The 21,268-nt window shown below is 32.2% G+C and overlaps 2 protein-coding genes across 3 annotated transcripts; both read left to right on the top strand.

Annotated features, from left to right (window-relative positions):
- Positions 1 to 6,636: 6,636 nt before the first annotated feature.
- On the top strand, positions 6,637 to 9,944 carry LOC112284133 (PITH domain-containing protein At3g04780). 2 transcript variants are annotated; one of them, XM_073534861.2, is made up of 9 exons: positions 6,694 to 6,825; positions 6,964 to 7,022; positions 7,555 to 7,739; positions 8,049 to 8,161; positions 8,536 to 8,584; positions 8,829 to 8,886; positions 9,021 to 9,067; positions 9,265 to 9,342; positions 9,596 to 9,944. In XM_073534861.2, the coding sequence occupies exons 1-8, from the start codon at positions 6,708 to 6,710 to the stop codon at positions 9,290 to 9,292; spliced, it is 657 nt and encodes a 218-aa protein (XP_073390962.1). In that variant the 5' UTR covers positions 6,694 to 6,707; the 3' UTR covers positions 9,293 to 9,342; positions 9,596 to 9,944. The 2 variants fall into 2 exon arrangements, with proteins under 2 accessions (XP_090107626.1, XP_073390962.1); XM_090251500.1 differs by lacking the exon at positions 6,964 to 7,022 and having other exon boundaries at positions 6,637 to 6,825; positions 8,829 to 8,912.
- Positions 9,945 to 18,893: 8,949 nt separating this feature from the next.
- Positions 18,894 to 20,577, top strand: LOC112283561 (small ribosomal subunit protein eS28). Its single transcript, XM_024522401.3, has 3 exons — positions 18,894 to 18,972; positions 19,656 to 19,797; positions 20,362 to 20,577. The coding sequence occupies exons 1-3, from the start codon at positions 18,970 to 18,972 to the stop codon at positions 20,412 to 20,414; spliced, it is 198 nt and encodes a 65-aa protein (XP_024378169.1). The 5' UTR covers positions 18,894 to 18,969; the 3' UTR covers positions 20,415 to 20,577.
- Positions 20,578 to 21,268: the final 691 nt, after the last annotated feature.

Below are 21,268 nucleotides of genomic sequence, written 5' to 3'. Positions count from 1 at the left end.
AGATTTTCTTGTTTACAATATCAATAATAATCTATTCAAATCTCATGATACTTCTAAGTTTGAGTTTAAAAGAAATCTTATCTATTTTAATGGATGTTTATATTTTCCAAAAGATAAAGCACAATTACATGTTCTTTAAGCTTATCATAATTTTTTAGTTGTAAGACATTTTGGATATAATAAGATTTTAGAATTAATATCTATATATTTTTGGTATCTTCAAATATAAAAAATAGTTGAAAATTTTGTACAATCATGTAATGTTTGTTCAAAATCAAAAACTCCTTATTATTGATCTTATAGACTTTTTCAGCCATTATCTATGTCAAAACAACTAATCTTTTGTTTCTATGGACTTTACCACAAATCTTTTAATCTCAAGTTATTATGAATCTAAATTTGTGATAGAAAATGATTTTATCAAAATAGTTTATTTTATATTATGTACAAAAACTATCACATATAAAAAAATAGCTACATTTTTTCTTGATAATATTTATTGCTATCATGGGATATCAAAGAATATTATATTGAATAGAAGAATCTAATTTATATAAAATATTTAAAAAATATATTTTAATACATTAAAGATAGATACAAAACTATCTTTGGTTTTTCATTCTCAAACCAATAAACAAAAAAAATGGATGAATCTAAGTTTTGAAGTTATATTTGAGATGTACCATCAAGTATCATTAAGATAAATAAATAATTTTTTTGTCATTAGTAAATTTTACCTATAATAACATAATATATTCTTCAATTCAACAAAATATATATATATATATATATATATATATATATATATATATATATATTATAATTATGATTATTATCCATTTGAGTTTTTTAAAAATTATAATTTTGTAGTGGAAGATTTATCAATTTTTTTATCAAAGCTATATACAATAATAAAGGCACAATTAAAAGAAGTTCATGAACAACAAAAGATCAACAAAAAAGCCTATTGTAAAGTATAATTTTAACTCTACTTTGGCAATAAAGTATGATTATTTTATCTTAATATTAAGATTATTTATTTTTAAATAAAGTTAGATTATTATAGATCTAGACCATTTTTTAATTGTAAAAATATCAATCTAATTTTACATTGATTATATTCATGAAATTCTATGAAAATCCATCTCATGTTTTGTATATTTTTTTGAGCCACATGAGACAATAGATGTATAAAAAAAAAAGACAAATATAACTTCTTTCTATAGAAATAGACAACAATCAAAAAATGTAAAGTTTAAAAAGTATTTAACTCATAGTAGTGCCAAAATATATTAAAATATCTTATACATTAGCATAGATATAACATTAGTGAATGCACTTGAAAGCCACTAAGGAATCTTATTAATGCAACAAAAAAGATTAATATTTTTTATTGTCGATATTAAGATGAAGAATAAAAATCAAAATAAAGAGTCAAAAAAACCTTTGCTATAAAAAAAGACAAATTCAATGCAAATTGCATCTTATCTTTATTCTTTTTTTTGGTTTTTATATATTTGTAGTGGTAAAAAGTTGAAGAATCAATAATTAGCAGATTTAATTCAAGAGCTATTATTTTTTGAATTATTAGACAAAGCATTGAGATTGTCACAACCTTTGAGAAGATGTAACAAAGATGAAGACTTTTAAGAACAATATGTTTTTTATTAAATAAATAACAAGACATAATGCATTTGATATCATGATCTTTGAAGAAACTTTCAATGTTTGGTGATATTATTAGAAATAAATATTATTCTTGATGATGTTTAAAATATTTTATTTAAAGGCAGTTATATAGATCTCAACAATAATTTAACAAGAAGGTACTCTTTCCACCTTGATATAGGATACTATTAATGGTTGAAAAGACCTATTAACTACCTTCAAAAGAAAAAAATAAAAATATCTTGTAAATACAATTTATCAAATTTTGGACTTCTTCAACATGTAATTACTATTTCTTGTGGAATTTGTCCTTAAAAAGAGGGATTATATCATGGACATATTTAATAGTAATAATTATTTGAATAAATAAAAATGGATTAAAAATAAATAATTTCTATAATATTTTGTAGACACAAATCTTCACTTTATACAAACATACATTTGACTTTATACATATTCATAGATGATTGATAGGTTAAAAACTTGATAAACAAGTTAGTCATGTATTACACATGTTGGCTATTTGTGGTACAAGTTGGCTATGTAGCATACATATAGAAACTTATCTTATATATTAAACATGTGTTTTGCAATTTAGACATGTATTGAAAATCTTATAGAATTTTACCACGTAGTTTTTAGCTAAATAGTATATATAAAGACAAAAGTGAAGCTTTTTTTACTCTTATCAATGCCTTTCTTATAATTAGTCTTATTTCAAGAATCCATAGTCTTATTATCTTTGGTAATAGCCATTATGATTTTAATATTATATTATCTTTAAATGAATATCTATTTTTTTTAGTGATACAAGAATATATTGTCTCTTTGATTGTTTGTAATTTATATCTTTAATTTGTAGTTTTAACTTTTAAGATTTTTTTAAAGTTTTAGATTAGATTAAAATTATAAATTAAATAAATTAAATATAATCTTAACTTTATTCTAAGTCTTTTCTAAAGTTTTTTACAATCTTAAAGATTATTTTAAATACTTTTATGTTCAATATTTTTAATATTATTTAAATATTTTTAAAATTATTTTTTTTGATAAATTTTATGTTTAATATTTAAAATAATTCTTTTGAAATTTTAAGATAAAATTTAGATTTTCATCTTTAAAATGTAATTTTTTTAGTAATTATGATGTATTAAAATATCAATAAGATAACATAAGCACATTATTTTAAAAATATTTGTAGATAATAATATTTTATTTGAAAATATACTTTAAAAATATTAATGGGACCAATTTTGATTAATTTAAATTTAAAAAATTGGAAAATTATTTTTCTTTATTTTTCATCTTTTCTACAAAGTATGTAATAGCCATACAAAAAGAAAAAATCTATATTTTATCACGAATTATGTTATTATTAATTTCAACTCCATAAGGTTTTATTTTAAGTAAGAACCTATTACAACTTTTTGTGAAGAACAAAGATGTAAATTCTCACTAAAGAGTTTCTTAATTAGGTATACTTTCTACTTTTTTGACATTTACAAAAAGCAACCATTATTTTCATTTTTCCATGCATATATAGTTTTGCATGTTGTTATTAGTGCTTCCTTGTAAGTGGCTTCCTTCACCATAGAAACCTCTCTTCTATTCTATTGAAGATATGGTGCTTGATACTTTTGGGATATGCCACCATTATAATTATATCCTAATTCTAAAGTAAAAACCTTCTTTTTGTCTTAATACCATATTGGACCAATCTAAACTATTCCCAAATGTTGCCTTATATTTTCCTTCTATCTTATCTAATGTTGGCCTCCTCTCATAATAGTTTTCAGGCATGACATTACTTGCAATTTAGTGTAATGAATCATTTCCTCTATCCCCTACCCATAAACACTTTTACACTTCTATGTTTATTTTGATTTTGATTTTTTGATTTTTGATTTATTTTTGATTTATTTTTGGGAGTTGCAATGTCCCTTTCCTGTACAGTATTGAACTCTAATTTGTGTATGAAAGGAATGGATCCCAATCCTTTGCAATACATTGATGTCTCCATACAGGATGGACAGAAAAGCCATGGATGGATGGATTGATGGATGGATGGGTTGATGGATGGATGGATGGATGAATGGATGGGTTGATGGATGGATGGATGAATGGATGGGTTGATGGATGGATGGATGGGTAGATGTATTATGTTGTTTTCATCCAAATACCAGGTTGAAACAAGGAATTAAACTCCTTTGCACTAAAGTTTTAAAAATACTTAATTACTTCTCTTTCAATCATTGGTAGTGATTATATAATACAGACAATTTCAATGCAGTTTATTCACATAAAATGTTGCAATTAGATGAATAGAAGTAGAAAATCACTCACTTTTTTTTTTCTTTTCTTTTTTTTTCTGAATAAAAAAAATTTCAAAACGTCAAAAATTGTGGAAATAATTTCATTCAATTAAGGATATATATATATACATACATACACTTTAATTTACACAATTTTCTGCTTATTGATATTTTTTTTGATATCTACCATATTTAAACGTGTTTTCTCTGATATATATATATATATATATATATATATTGAATCCAATAAATTTACTAAAATCTTGTAGTTTTCTCAAATACTTATGAAATAAAAAATCCACTTTGCAAACAAAAAATCATTTCATTCATGAAAGGTGTACCTATATGTAGATTTGATTTTTATTTGTTTATTTTTCTTCTGAATGATAAAAAAATACATTATTGTATTTAAAACATAATCATTATCTCTATTATAATTATTATAAAAGTAAACCATTTCAACAATGTAAAACTACCCCAACAAAAGAAAATTACATACGTTATATCATAAATGGCACAAAACAGACAATTTCACACAATGGAAGTGAATAAATTATTGAATGTATGTTTTAATAAAGTACATATACAAAATAAATGAAAGAATTAAAAAAGCAGTTTTAACCTAACAACAGAAATACAAAAAAAATATGTAGGTTCTTAGAAATACAATAATGTGTTTGATTTTATGAAGGTGTTTCATTAATAAATTACAATCAATGTATATCTTACAATAAAAAAATAAAATAAAAAAAATACATATAGAGTAATTTATTCATAATTATCATATAGAATTTTAAATAGAAAAAATAAATGATTAGCACTACATTTCAAGCTTGATTATGATTTTTTTTAATAAGACCCATATATATATATATATATATATATATATATATATATATTCTATATTATACATTAAATAAATATATATGTGTAATTGTTTTATTTTATTTTTAATATCATATTTTATTTTTATTTAATTAGTAGTTTAATTTTTTTAATAATTAAAGATCAATATTAAAAAAAATAATGTTTTACAATTTTATAAATCTGACATATTTATTTATATCCATTTTTTGTAAAAAAAAATTAATGTGTTTAATGCATTATGTGATTTTCATTCATGTATTTTTAAAAACATTCTTTTTGTACTTCTTTTACCACTCTTGCTTAAATCTCTAATTAAAAAAATTAATAATCTAACTATAGTTTCGTATTATACTTAAAAAGAGTCATTTATATAAAAATTATTAAATTATAAACATTATAATCATTCAACTAAATAGATTAGCATGATCATAATATTTTGCAAACTTGAACTTTTATACTACATCAGCATGTTAATACTATGCCTCTCTATGCAAAGGCTTCTTGTTAGAATTTAATTCATATAGTCCAAATAGAGGTAAAAACAACTCGCTATAGTAAAGAGCTGCACACACTCTATGCTATTATATTTGGCCATGTTGGTTGTGTGTAGGCTCATATGGTAGGACAATAAGTGTTTGGAAGCAGCTCTAACTCTTTACTTTAGGCTTCATATAAGATTAGGTCTTATTCAGAGTAATGAATTGGAGGAGTTTTCCCTCATTCAGAGCTTAATCATGTTCACAAGATGAGATAAGCCTTCATTATTCCAATAAGAGAAAGAAGAAGGCTTATTGGTTACATTATTCCAAACGAGCCCTTCTAAGTGCACAACACTAAGTAAACCAAGCCAATTAGTATTATACATTGATGGTGGATAATCATATTTTTTTACAAGTACTAAATATAATTCCATAAATAAGCAAAATGATAGTTGCATTAATAAGAAAGAACTTTGAAAAAAGTGCTAAAAAATCATGTTCAAACATTTCTTCAAATTTCCTTTTTATGTTTTTTAATCAAATTTTCCATATTGCACTACATTACATATGAAAGTATGCATATATTCTAAGAAAACTTTGGGATAAACACCCATCCAAATAACTCCAACAATAAAAAGGAAAAGTATTAGAACTTCTCTTCTATTTAAATTGAAATTTTTTTGGAAGAATTTGGATTTGAAATTCCCAAAAATCACATGATTATATAACCAAAGAGAAAAAGTTGAGCCTAAAATCATTCTATTTTCTTAGAAAGCTCATACTAAAATAAGAAATTATCCAATAAAGCTGCTAGTACTCTCATAAACTCATATTAGCTAAGGCAAAGAGTAAGAAAAATCGTAGAGAACAATGGCATGGTGCTGACTAAACCTTCATAATATTTAACAAGTTGAGTCATATGTTGGTCATATAAAACACCAACACATAAATCAAAAATAAAAAAAATAAAAAGAAAGTAAACTAATACCTTCAAATCCTTGTATGTTTAAACTAAACATTCCAATAGTCACAAAATTCATATGAGCTTCATAGGCAATAATTTTCTTCAAATTGATTTGTCTTATTGTAGTCAAGGAAGTATATATAATAGCAATAACGCATAGAGTATAAATGAAAGGAATAAAACAAAGTGTTGCTTCAGGAAACATGGGTACGGAAAATCTTACAAAAACCATAGGTTCCTAATTTTAAAAGAATTCCTACAACCTAAGATTTTTTACTATATTTTATCAACTGTTCATATTTTGTTTATTTCAGCAATATGCTCTCAAGTACAAGTACTTGTGATTTTTTGCTAGAATCAAATGCGGGTGGAATACCCATTACTGTCTGTGTCCCATTTACGAGTCACTCTGCTTTCATGCCGTCGTCGTCGTCGTGTTCGATTGAAGCCGTGGGCAATCGAACCAGGATTCATGGCCACCACGGCTATCACTCCCGCTACCGCTACTACATCAGTGCAGCTGCCGTTGGGCCAGGTATGCGACGTAATTCTGAGATGCATGAGATTGGAAAAAAAAAAAGGACATTATAGCTTTCGAGGATTTTCAGGCGTTGAATAGGAGGAGCGTGGAGGTTGAGAGGAGCTGTGGATTGAGCAGTAGGATTGTGAGCAGATTGGTTGTTCGATAGCAGGGGGGATGTAATTGTGGCAGTCGTCGTCGGGACAATCAAGGTATGGAGCATGTGTGTGACGTTCGTCTTGATATGGACACGGTGGCAGGAAGGTTATTTTATTTGTTTTATTATTTTATTTTTCTAGGGCTTGTTCGTGCTGAGTGTTTGCAGTGGTGAGCAGTAGGATGGTACTAGATCCGTTGCAATTAGCAGAGGTGCGGTTGATGGTAGGCAGTAGAATTGCTGGGACAGAAACTTGTGTTGTTATGGCGTTGAGAATTCGTTTGTGTGTGCAATTGTGTGGTTAGTAGGCGTGATGGCTCGTGTTGTGCTATTGTGATGAATGTCGGGCTGTGTTTCGAGCCGGAATCGTGATTCGTAAGTGCAAGTAATGGGATGAGTTAAGTGAAATATGAGCGCTAGTGGCACAGTTGCCGGGAGTATGGAATGCGTGGCGTGATGGGCAGCTTGTGTTGCATGAGGTTGCGTAGGATTCAGGAGAGAAGGAGCAAGTAGTGGGGGTACTGCATTGGTACTAGTCGGATACACGATGGTATGTAGGACCTGAGACGAGCAATGGAATTGTGCAGATTGATTTGGCGGACTGCATCGAGTGGCAGTCTGTGGAGTGCTTGAACGAAAATACAGCGCATACATTCGTCAACGCTCTTAAGCAGATTATTGCGCCTCACAGTACCTGGATTCGTTGTATTGCGCATCTGTGCTGCCAGGCTGCTGATTGCAAGAAATACTTTCACGCTCATATCTTAGCATTGTTTGTCTCCTTTTTTACTCTGATTAAGGGTTAATATGTACGTTTTATTTGGAAGCAGCTGAATTGAGCCTATTTCTAATCACAATTGTTTTCTCAGAAACGCATTCATATATTTATTCGTGTACATTCTGTTTAGAAATGAGTTTCAGTATCATCAAGAAAGTTCAGTCAATTTCTGTTTCTTAATGGCAGTGATAAACATCTTAGGGGTTCGTCGGATGGCGATGCCTATCATCCGTACAACTTAGATAGTCTTGATAAATGTTAAACTGGAAATGCTGAGAAGAATATTTGTGTATAGGGGTACAGGGAGGACAATGGTTTGCATTTAGAAAGTGATGCTGATGAACAGCTACTTCTGTTTATCCCCTTTAACCAAGTTAAGCTCCATTCTTTGATTATCCGAGGACCTCCAGAAGAAGGTTAATATTTCCACCTTGCACTAGATTCACGTCTGAAGCTGGGATATGATAGCCTTCTCCTCTTAAGGTTTTGAATTGGTAAGTCCGTGGCCGACTAAGGTGTTGCTGGCACTCATTGTGCCCGTCAAGAACGAAACTGCGTTTTGAAGGCAATCACTGTGAATGGTTGAAACCAGAAGTATTTAACTGCTCTTTTCAGAAACAGATTTTTGTTCATGTCCAAACTGGCCGAGTTAATCAATGATCTAAATTACGTGTTCAAAATTTGAAGTTGTTAGATTAACTATTGTTTCATCATACCAGTGGTCACGGTATCGTGTATTTTTCTTTTTTGGTATTTGTCAGAGTTTTCTAAAGAATATGCGTCGCTGCAGGTCCAAGGACATTGAAGCTCTTTGCCAATAGGCCAAATATGGGCTTCAGGTGAGATTGCACTGTCGAGATAACCTTGAATCCACTTGCCCTCGTTAAAACTGATGATGTTGAAACCTGTCATCATTCTCTTCTTTCGTGTAGCTAGAAGTTTGCATGTGGGTTTAAAATGGCTTGTCAGTGATTTGCAATGCATGGAATTCTTCAATCCACTTCAATACATCAAATATGCTCATTGCAGAGTCTAGAAGGTTTAGATATTTACGGTGGCTTAATAGACATGTTCTGTTGGCAGCAATGTTACCGACTATCCTCCGAACGACACTGTTATTGCGTCACTTGAGGACCTCGAGGTATCTAATATCCCAAATTTATCGATGTAAGTGTGTGTTCTTTGGAATTCTATTTTAGCAGATCATTGATCGAATGATATTTTAATGCTGAAAGCTTTGACCGGTTGTCGGTCCCTGACTTCCTACGATTACAGGAGAGGCCAATGCCGCTTAAATACGTCAAGTTTCAAAGTGTGCGACAGTGAGTGCCCAACTGATCCATCGTCCTCCTAATAATTTTGTACCAATTTATTTGTCGCTGCTGAGGGCCGCACTTATTTGTTTTTCCATTTTAGTTCGTGCTCTAGGATTTTAACAAGCATGGACTCGAGGCGCGATATGTTGCAAATACTATCAGAAATAATTTCTGCTTGGACCTGCGCGCCGTTAATTTTGCAGTTTGACAGTATTCGTTGAAGACAACTAAGGAGGCGGCGAAGTCACTCAGCTTTAGAAACTTTCTATTATTGGTAGCACGTAAGTGCTCTCTTTACTCTTGTTCTAGCAGTGTCCAAGGGGGGAGTATATCCCTCTCAGTAAATTCTCCAGTCTTGTAGAGGTATTTGTTTTGGTATAACTTAAGCTTTTGGATAGCAGACACCTCACGAGAACACACGTAATGAAGAAATGCTTCTTATTGTGAAAGAACGGAGCAGGAAGTTAAAGCACTTTGATAGATGAGATTGGTGTGATGAGCTGATTTGATTTGAATTCTGTGTTTGATGTGCAGAGTTGAAACCACGAATATGAAGGATTTGAAGATCAGTGAAAATGAATGATGAATTTATCTAGTTGCCTGTTTTTGGCCAACTTTCTGTAGTGGTTAATGGAGCGAGTTCTCTCTCAGACAAATTTTCTGGATCAGCCTTAGGTCCTCTTGCTATTTATAGTAGTCACTGTTTCTATTCGAAAATTTCTGCAATCTGTGAGTATGGGTGACTTACCACGGTTTTGACTTAGTCTTACAACCGAAATTGGTTTTTGAACCTAATATGTATGTGACAATTTTAATGTCTTTTGTATGCCGAGGAGTTCGTCTCTAAATCTGATACATTTGAAAGACTAGTGAAATTATTTCATGCTTTCTGGGGTAGCTTGAATTGTACTTGCTCCTTCAATCTTTAAAGTGCTTGTGGGTTTTGCTTGTTTGTGCATTTTTATTATTTTTTAATTCCTTTTTTTTTTTGTTTTTTTTTGTTTTGTTTTGTTTTTTTTGTTTTTTTTTTTTTTTTTATTAAGAACTTGTTTTTTGTTGTTTTTTATTGTATCCTATTAAGATAAACCACATTGTAATAATGATGTTGGACGACAATTGTATTTATTATATCACATCATGTCTTTGATTATATTACTGAATATGGATAACAATAGATTTTTATTTTTTATTTTTTAACCTACTTGGAAGAGAAATCTATTAGTACGATGCCCATTAAATAATAATGTCAAAATCTATAAAGGATGGTTTTTAAATTTTTTATTAAAAAATGCATACATTAAACATATTAAAATTGATTGAAAGAAAGTCATTTTGAATTTTTAAAAATTTGAATGTTTTTTTTTTTTCTTTTTTTTTTTTTTTTTTTACAAAGAAGCCAAATTAAAATGAAATCCATCTCATATTAGATCTTGTTTAATAAGATTTTTTAATTAAAAATATGAGTGGTTGAAAAAATACTTCTTTATTATTTTTGATTGATGGTAATGGAGTTGGAATAGGGTCTTATTGTATCTTCTTCAACTATGCATAATAGTACTTAAAGATATTGTTATGGAGTTGTTGAAAAGATTGAAATGTAATAATTTGAAAGTACGTAATAAATAGTTAGTTTTGTTAGCTTTTGTAATCTTAATTTGTCACAATATGCTATAAACTATAAATGCAAGTTCAAAATACAACATAACAATTTAATTAATTTAAAAGAGGTTAAGAAGTTTGATTAGAGTGTTATCTCTTTGTAAGAATTGCAATTAAAATTTGATTCAATTGAACATTATGAAGATAGAGTGGTTATTTATTATTAAACGTATTATTCTTTATAACTAAAAGCCTAATTTGATGCTTTTTTTTATGTGTTCAAGTAATATATACAATAAGTTGGTAAATATGCCAATTTAGTCAATAAAGATGATTATTTTAATATTGGAAATTTTAACTTTAACCATTTAAAAAAAAGGTACATAAGATAAATTTAAAAGGAATAAAATGATGGCTTCATATTTAAATAAATTAAACTTTAAAATATCTACTTTACTTTGAGATAATTGTGTTTGAAATATGATTGATATACTTGATCCTTATTATATATTATATTGTTTTTTTATTCTACTATACTAAAATGAAAAGACTACTACATAAGATGAGAGTAAAAAAATTACATTTCAATTGTAGTAGGAAATAGAGATTAAACTGGAATATATATATATATATATATATACAAGAAAATGTTAAAATGACCTATCTATATATTAAATTGACCTACCCTATTATAACCATCATTAGAAAAATGGATCATCTCTAGAAACTATCATTACAATTATGGCCCTCATCTTAACCTCTCTTCTTTCCAATCCCTGCTCCCTCTTTATCCAACCTTCTTCATGACAACCCCCCCCTCTCCCTCCCCCATTCCTAGCTCTCTAAAATCCCCTTGTTTTCCACAATATGTGTCAAGGACATACACTAGGAAGTTGTAGAAGATTCTAAAAGGTTCTAGAGAAGCTTCCTAGCTTGTGGAAGCTACTTGAGAAGCTTTTTAATTCATAGAAGTTGCTTGAGAAGCTTCTTAGCTTGTAGTATATATAGGAGCCGAGACTAAGGGGATCCTCAATCTCGACAATACATCTCTTGGAGCTCTAGCTCACCTCTCTTGTGTTATTCTTGTACTCATCTGATTAATCTAGTTCTTGTTGATTTTTCTTGAGCTTCTTGTTTAGATTTCTAGTCACTATTCTAAATTCGTGACAGTTTGTCGAGACTACACTCATCTTTCGTATCAAAGCTATTTCCTTCTTGTTAGAATGTGGATTATTTCTCTGCTTGAAGGTGCTAGCATTTTAGAAGTTGCGAATTACCCTCCTCTAAACTGATATTTCTTCTATTATAATATTGGAGTCTTATTTTTCTTGGAGAGAATAGATTATCCATCTTCTTGAAGGTTTTAAGGCATTTTAGAAGTTACAAAGTACCTTCCTTAAAACCAATATTGCCTTCTTGTAGAATCATTTCTTTCTTTCTTTTAGAATGGCCGGAGGTCAAGATATTAATATGACTGAAAGTTCGGAGTCCAAGTTGAACGCCATTATGAATGCTCTTGCTACATTATTACAAAGAACTGCAGAGATTGAAGAAATCATTGCAAGAATTCATAATGATGGAGCATCCGGGATGGCACAATCAAGGATTCATTAGCCTCAAGCTTCAGAACTAAGAGAAGCAACTTTGCCTCTAGTTCAACAAGGACCATTGGTCTTACAACAAAAAGAGCCCCAAATTAGCCTTCCAGACAAGTTCGATGGTATATATTCCAGGTTTCGAAGTTTTGTTAATCAAATTAGATTGATAATAGCTTTACAACCCAAATGCTACTTGACGGAGGAGTCACGTGTTGGACTGGTTGGAACTTTGCTCATGGAGCAAACTCTATCATAGTTTGCTCCTTTGTTTGAGAAAGGATTGTCAATTTTGAACAACTTGAAAACTTTTTTGGATTCATTTGCAGAATCATTTAGCAAACGTGACAAGGCACGATGGATTACAAAAAAGATTCGATCACTATGAGAAGGAGTACGCTCCGTGTCAGTCTACGCATTAGATTTCAGACAATTAGTATGCGACATCAACTGGAACGAGGAAGCATTGATGAGTCAATTTTATTAGGACTTGAAGAATGACGTGAAGGATTTGTTATTATGTCTTCTCGATCTGCAAACGCTCAACAAAGCCATTAGTCCAGTTGTGAAGTGAGATAATCGCATATTCCAACGTCACCAAGTCCAATGCTCAAGACAACATACGACTCACCACGCTCCAACTACGTTAGCAAGCAGCATGAATTCACATTCATAGGTGGAAGATATGCAAATTGACACACCACGTGTCAAATTCCTAACCCTAGAAGAAAAAAAGCGGTGTATCAAAGAAGGACTATGCTTGTATTGTGGTGAAGAAGGCCACAGAGCTAGAAACTATCCCAAGAAGCAAAACTGACGCATTGTCAGGACAAGAGATGCGTTTGTTCAGGAAAACGAGGATGCCCAGCTAAAATAGGGACTGTGTGGCTGGACAATTCAATACCACAACAACAATCAAGTTCCTCTCTTTTTGCTCAGCCTGTCCATTGCTTTACCATTCCTCTATCTTTTGGCCCTCAAAAATTAAAAACCTTAGCATTATTAGATTCAAGAGCATCTGCTTGTTTTTTAGATGAAGAATTTGCTAAGTATCACGAGATTCCTCTAGTACAAAAACCTAAACCCGTTCACGTAGAAGTAATAGATGGACGACCTTTATTTTATGATAGTGTCACCCATAAATGAGAATCTATAGAGGTGACGTTTAAAGACCATAGTAGTTATATTATTTTTAATATTATTAGAACCCCATCAAACCCTATTATTCTTGGTCTTTCTTGGTTAGAAATGCATAATCCATACATAGATTGGAGGTTACGAAAGATGACATTTCCTATAGAACATTTCGAGAGTAAGCCTGTTAGAAGAATCCAAATCAAAAAATCCTTATTTATTGGAGCAAGAGTGTTTGTAACATCGTCCAAGGAAGGCACATCATTTGTCATTTATGCAACTCCAACTAGCAGAGAGAAGATTTCGATAGCAAGTATACCAGAGCAATATAAAGATTTTGAAGATATATTTCAAAAGAAGAATGCCGACATGCTACTGGAGCATCAACCATACGATTGTGCCATAGACTTGGAGGAAGGAACACAACCACCTTTTGGCTCAATCTACAATTTTTCACAGATGGAGTTAGCGGAGTTGTAAAAGTACATTGACAAGAATCTAGCCAAGAATTACATTCGTCATTCGAAGTTGCCAACTAAGGCACCAATCTTATTTGTGAACAAGAAAGATGGCTCGTTGCGGATGTGCATGGATTATCAAGGTCTCAAGAAGGAGACAAAGAAGAATCGTTATTTATTACCTTTGATATCAGGTCTTCTAAAGCAACTTGGGCTTGCAAGGATCTTTACAAAGATTGATCAAAGAAGAAGACGAATGGAAGATAACTTTTCGTACAAGGCATGGCTATTTTGAATATAATGTCATGCCTTTCGGTCTTACCAATGCTCCAACGGTTTTTCAACATATGATGAATGACATCTTTGGGAGCACCTTGATGATTTTGTTGTCATCTATCTAGATGATATTCTGATATTTTCTAAGAACATAGAAGAGTATGAGAAACAGATTTGTCTAGTCCTTGAAAAACTCCGCGAGCAAGGACTTTACGCCAAATTGGAGAAGTGCTTGTTTAACCAAACCGAGATAGAATTTTTAGATTCATTGCAACTACAGAAGGTTTAAAGATGGACCCTAAGAAGGTAGAAGCAATTATATCATGGAAAGTTCCAAAGACAATTAGAGATGTACAATGCTTTCTTGACTTTGCTAACTTCTATCAGATCTTCATCAAGAATTATTCTCAACTTGCTGCTCTGTTCACTCGGTTGACATGTAAAGATAAGCTTGAATAAGAATCTCTAGCAAAAAAAATATTTCAAGTCTTAAGACGACATTTACTATGGCTCCAATCTTGGTACATTTGGACTTTGCAAAGGCCTTCTATTTGGAGATTGATGCTTCAGATTTTGCTATGGGAGTTTTACTTTTGTAGATAAGCATAGACGAGAAGCTTCATCCAGTTGCATTCTACTCTCGAAAGTTTTCTGCTGCCAAGATCAACTATGAGATCCATGATAAAGAACTTCTTGCGATAGTAGATTCTTTCAAAGAGTGGCGTCACTTTCTTGAAGGAGCTGCGCATTCAGTGACCGTATACACAGATCACAAGAATTTGGAGTACTTCATGTCAGCTTGGGTTCTAAATTATCATCAAGCTCAATGGAATATGTTGCTATTCAGGTTTGACTTTGTTATTACTTATTGGTATGGGAAGCAATAAGGACTATCCGATGTATTATCAAGGAGATCATATCTAGCGCCAAAGGTTGGAGAAACAATGTTTGATCAACAGTGTATAACATTGTTGAAGTCAGAACAATTCAGGTTTTGCTCTGCTATAGTATCAATTGATGCTGACTTCCTCAACTAGATACGTACTGCGGCTATTGGAGATTCTATAGCCCTCGATATTATTCAACGTGTCAATAATGACAAGTTCAAGGTGGAAGGAGATCTTTTATACTTTGAGGAGCAGTTGTATATTCCAAAGGGACCAGCACGACTCCGAGTTCTTCAATCTTGACACGACTTTCCAGCTGCAGGACATTTTGGATTCAATAAGACCTTGGAACTTATTTCTCGAGATTTTTGGTGGCTCCAAATGTGGAAGGATGTCAAGAATTTCGTCCTCTCTTGTGATATTTTTTTAAGATCTAAGAACCCTCGGCATCGTCCTTATGGCCTTCTTCAGCCATTGCCTATTCCACGTCAGCCATGGTCTTCAGTTTCCATGGACTTCATTACAGACCTGCTGCCATCAAATTCATTTGACAATATCTTTGTTGTGGTAGATCGGCTTACAAAGATGGCACACTTTGTCCCTTGTAAGAAAACATCATCAAGCAAAGACACAATAAGGCTCTTCTTTGATAGTGTGTATCGATATCATAGTTTATCAGATGATATTGTGTTGAATCGAGGAACCCAATTCGTATCAAAGTTCTAGAGATCTCTCTTTGAAATATTGAAGGTAGATATCAAGCTTTCTTCGGCTTTCTATCTTCAAATTGATGGCCAAACGAAAACGGTGAATTAAACTTTGGAGTAGTATTTACGATGCAACATCAACTATCAGCAAGATGATTGGACTGCATATCTATCGTTAGCGGAGTTTACATATAATGACATCCTTCATGCCTCGACTCAACAAACACCATTCTTTTCCAACTATGGGTATCATCCAAAGCTTAATTTGTTGAATCCGTCAACTAATAACAATCCGATAGCTGAAGGATTTTTGAAACATCTATCGAAGCTTCAAACTATGTTGAAGCTTCAATTGCAAATTGCCCAAGAAGCTTACAAAGTGTCCGTAGACAAATTTCAGAATCAGGCACCTACTTTTAAAATTGGAGATAAAATATGGTTGCTTCAACGGAATAACAAAACCAAGCGGCCATGTGATAAATTGGACTACTAAAGATTGGGGCCATTTGTCATCCAAAAGCAAATCAATCCAATGGCATACCATCTGGGATTACCGGCTGATATGAAGGTACACCCAGTCTTTCATGTTTCTTTGTTGGAGCCTTATCGAGAGTCGTCTTTTCCTAGAAGAGTATAATGTCTGCCACCTAATATTGAAATTGAGAACCACGAGGAATACAAGGTGGAAAAGATACTAGATTTGCGGTGTAAGTACGAGAAATTGGAGTACTTAGTGTATTGGAGCGGCTATGATATCAATGAGCGTACATGGAAACTGGGAAAAAATCTTATCAATGCGTCACAAAAGGTATAGGAGTTTCATCGACACTATCTTCAAAAACCTAAGCCCTTTCAATGAAAGTTTTTTAGTGAAGTTCCTTCTCCTTGAAGTCTCTTAATCCTCGGCCTTACAAAGAAGAGGAAGAAGGAACCTCTAAAAGACATAGTTAGAGACTATAAATCTGTAACCTGAGTCCATTCTTCCATGTTTAGTACTTGTATTTTTTGCTTTGATATGGATAGCTAAGAGATAGATACCATATCAGTCATGTCTTCTCAACTGAGTATGTCACGAAGACGACCCCAAGATGAAGTACTGCCTATATTACAAAGACAACAGAGGATACTAAGTAATAGGTCGCTAGTGATTGTGTTTGAGGTAGAATTTGCCTATAGTGATCTTCTCGAAGGGATGTTTGTAGGGTATTTTTACAATGAAGACACAGAAGTTCATGCTTGGTAGAAAATCGAAGGCGTAGGATACTATCATTGGTTACAAGGACCAATGAACTACTTGTCGCGCGAATAACAATTGGAGTATATTATAGACACTATGCCACAAATTTTCAACTTCTTACATTGGTACTGACTCGCAATAGGAGTGCTTTTTGGAGACCTCGAAGCTAAAGGAGGGGGGTGATGTCAAGGACATACATTAGGAAGTTGTAGAAGATTCTAAAAGGTTCTAGAGAAGCTTCCTAGCTTGTGAAAGTTGCTTTAGAAGCTTCCTAGTTTGTGGAAGCTACTTGAGAAGCTTCCTAACTTGTAGTATATATAGGAGCCGAGATTGAGGAGATCCTCAATCTCGACAACACATCTCTTGGAGCTCTATCTCACCTCTCTAGTATTGTTCTTGTACTCATCTGATTAATCTAGTTCTTGCTGATTTTTCTTGAGCTTCTTGTTTAGATTTCCAGTCAGTATTCTAAATTCGTGACAATAAGGTGGATCAATTCAATAAATAGGTGAGTCAATTTAATAAATAGGTGATTTATTTTAACATTTCCTTACCTACTTGTATTGTGGTAACACAAAGTTTTAATAGATTTGATTTTGAAGTAGATCTTTTATACAGAATTGTATGTGGTGGAAATAAAATAAATAAAATAATAGATTTAACATAGTGGCTTTACAAAAAGAAACTACAAAAAATCAATTCATTTTTTTGTACATAACAAAGATGCAAAAATTCTTAAATAAATTTAAACTAAGTTGAATCAATAATAATTATAAAACCTACTATTGCTTCTAATTGATTAGTAGAAAATTGTTGGTTTTTAGATGTGAATGGTAGTAATCTATAAATAATCTGATTTACGAATTAATTTTAATTCATCTAATATGTTCTTCTAAGAAGAAAAAAGAAAAAATAAGATTAATAATTAATTATGCCACCTCAAGTCTCTTTCTAATTAGATTATGTTTTTACAACAACCAAAATGTTTTTCTCAAAAAAATGCTTAATAACATTTTAATTTCCACATCTTTTTCCTTCTTTTGCTTCTATTCAAATAACCAACTATATCAATTTACAAGTTATTAGAAAAACAACCTTATAATATCTTGAATTTAGTAGAACTTTTTTTTGTAGAGTTTTTTTAAAAAATCATTTCATATTCTACAGCAATTTAAAGTAGAGCACTCCATAATTTACATTTATATATAAAATAAATTAATAAAATAATCAAAATGTACATTCTACTTTCATATATATTATCAATATTGTCTATATAGTTGATTGTAATGTTTAAGATTGGACTTGTTAAGCCAAATTAAATTATGTTATTTATAATTTTTTTTCTTTTTTTTACAAGTAATTTTTTGATTTGAAAGAAAGGAAATAATATAAAGAAAAAATATTTTCTAAATAGTTATGTATGTGTTAGATTTTCTCATAAACACTTAAATTCTTAATAATACATTAATTCCAAAACTTGGAAAAAACTAAAAACAGTAAACTAGGAAGGAAAAAAAGATTACTATTATCCAAATAGTGTTCAATATTATTAAACTAATTGAATCTATTTTAATTGTAAATTTTATTAATTTTATTTTTTTTTGGAAAAATTCTAATTCATAATTATTCCATCCACCCCTTTCCACAAGCAAGAAAAATAAATATACTATTCTATTAGAAATTAGTTATTAAAATATAATATGAGAGAATAAGATAAGAAATCAGCTAGACCCGAAATTTATACATTAAAAAACCTCTAAATTGCGGTGTTCACACCGCCATCGTCATCGATTCTCCATAGCTGCCCGGTTTTGGGGGGAAAGAGACTTTAAAGTAAAAGTAAGAGAAAGATGGACTTTAAAATTAAAAAGAGAGATAGAGAGCATTAGGGTTTCGAACAAGGCAAGCGAAGCTCGAGCTCGAAGTCCTCTTTCGTCGTCCTCGCAGCGTCGTCGCTTCCCTCGGAGCTCCCCCCTTGCGCTTGACGTCTGCCCTCTCTTCGTCGTCCTGCCGCCATGGTATGTGGATCTCAATTGCTCTCTGTTCCCCCCCTTTTGCTGGTCTTGTTCCAATTTCACTTGCGGTATTGTTGTTGTTGTCTTAGCCGCCTTTTTTTGTCTTGTGCAATTTGCCCTTTTCGTTCGTTTTCGAGGTTTAAGGTCGTTTGTCGGCCTGCTCTTCTCGGTTGTTCTGTAAGTTCACGGCTACAGTAGCTATGGAGTATCTCGTTGGTGCTTTTATACCTGCATTTCCCTTTTCTGAAAATGTTAACAGACTGGTTGGCTCGGTTCTAGACTTGACAGTGACTGCAGATCTGAGGGTGATTCGCCACTCACATATATATATATATATATATATATATATATATATCTTGTTGGTCGTCTCTTAAATCATTTTCTGCATCTTTTTAGAGAGGAAATGCGTTGGTAATTGTGCAGTTTATGTTTGTGTCTAGTTTTTTTAGTATGAGGAAGAACTCTGTTGGGGTTCTGTAACTCGATATCTCTTTAGACTACTTTTTCTGTGTCTGTGGATGCGTGTGTCAGATTTCGTCAAGATAGTAATTAGAGATTTGATTGGGCTCATGCGTTGTCGATGATTGTTCTATACTGTTTCTATACCTATTTGGATCGTACATCTCTTTGGGAGAAGTATCCCCGACAAGAGTATGTATTGAATATATTTGTGTAAATCTGTGCAGGATTCCGCCGTGAAGCTTGCTATTGTCATGAAGGTGATTGGCCGCACCGGGTCCCGAGGTCAGGTGACCCAAGTGCGTGTGAAGTTTCTGGATGATCAAAACCGACTTATCATGCGCAACGTGAAGGGGCCAGTGCGTGAAGGTACAAACCTTGTCTGTCCTGTTCTACTCTTGTGGAATATCTCATGTTGTGGTCTCCGTCCTTGCAATACCTTTCAGGGTCGTCGGTTTTCAGGGTTTCTTTAAGGAATAATTTTAGGTGCGATTGTGAACCATAAATTAATTACGGTAAGATTAAGGTAATCATTTGTCCCAGGTCGAAAATCATGTTTCTCTTTCACCTCTGTTTGTGTGCCTATTGCATAGGTTCGGGATTAGCCTGCTCTGTAGATTATTCTGATTTAAATTTTGGAGTGTAACCGGCCTGAGAATCTGTGGTACAGTATAGGTGTCTTGGATGAATGTGATGAATGCATTGGTCCGTGTTTCTGAGGAAAGTGTAACTTTCTCTTAAGAAATACATTGCTCTTTTGCCTGCTGATTCACTTGGTATCTATGTGTGCTTGGTGTGAATATCATCTAAGCTTGGAAAGATTGTGGTAGTTTTTTAGTTAGTTAATTTCCACATTTTCACTCGTGCCTTATTTTGTAGCTTATTCATGAATAGTAGAAATTAAGAATTTGGTTCCTATTTTTGTGTTTGCAGGTGATATCCTGACTCTTCTAGAGTCTGAGAGAGAGGCAAGGAGGCTTCGGTGAAAAACCCGAAACTAGCGGTTTCCTAGCCTGATCTTACTGTATGCAACCGGAATACTAGGATGCATGGTTTTACTGCATTACTAGTATTTTGATGGCTGATGTTTAGTATTTTAATGAGACGAAACAGGAGTCTGATGTCTCCAAGCATATTAATTGCGCACTAGACCTTATCTTACGCTCAGTTCTATGTGATTACAATTCAGTTCTGCTTGTATTTGTGGGTGTTGACTTTGTATGCAATGCCTCAGAAGCCATTTGGCGAAACAGGGTCCTTTTCCTTGTACACATTCATTAAGTTACTCGCCGTGGTTGTTATGATATACTCCCCTCCAGAGAGGCCGCTCCGTTCGTCCATGTATTATTGTTTTGTAAAGTTTTTTACGCGATAAAATACAGCTACAGCAGCGACATTCAAGTCACATCGTTTTAATAAGTACAGAACATTATGGCTTCATGTATCTTCATAGATCTTCTATTTATCGGTAAGTGCGTACAGCCTTGAAAGGAGTCTTATTATATGCGAAGGATGATCATTCAAGATTCAAGTCCAAGAAGAAAGTAAAATCATGTGATGTTACGTATTGCCAGTTCAAGCCACGTACATTGCAACGTACAAGTCTTTATTGCCACATCAGAAAGAGCCTGAGATTATTTCGCGCTTATCATTTCCTCACGCCATCAAATAATTTGGACACATCTGTAATAACTAGCGCTTCATTGGACCAGCTCTGGGTAATACTCGTAGTTGAAGAGTAGCTAAATGTTCGGATTTTATCGTACTGTCGATGTCAAAAGCATGTTCTAATTGCAGTAATTTGTACAAGTGTTTACAGTCATACTAATGGTTTACCATC

The sequence above is a fragment of the Physcomitrium patens genome, chromosome 6 (assembly GCF_059467195.1).
Source record: "Physcomitrium patens ecotype Gransden chromosome 6, ASM5946719v1, whole genome shotgun sequence".
NCBI lineage: Eukaryota > Viridiplantae > Streptophyta > Bryopsida > Funariales > Funariaceae > Physcomitrium > Physcomitrium patens.
The sequence above is the reverse complement of the archived record's forward strand: the minus strand, read 5'-3'. Positions and strand labels throughout refer to the sequence as shown.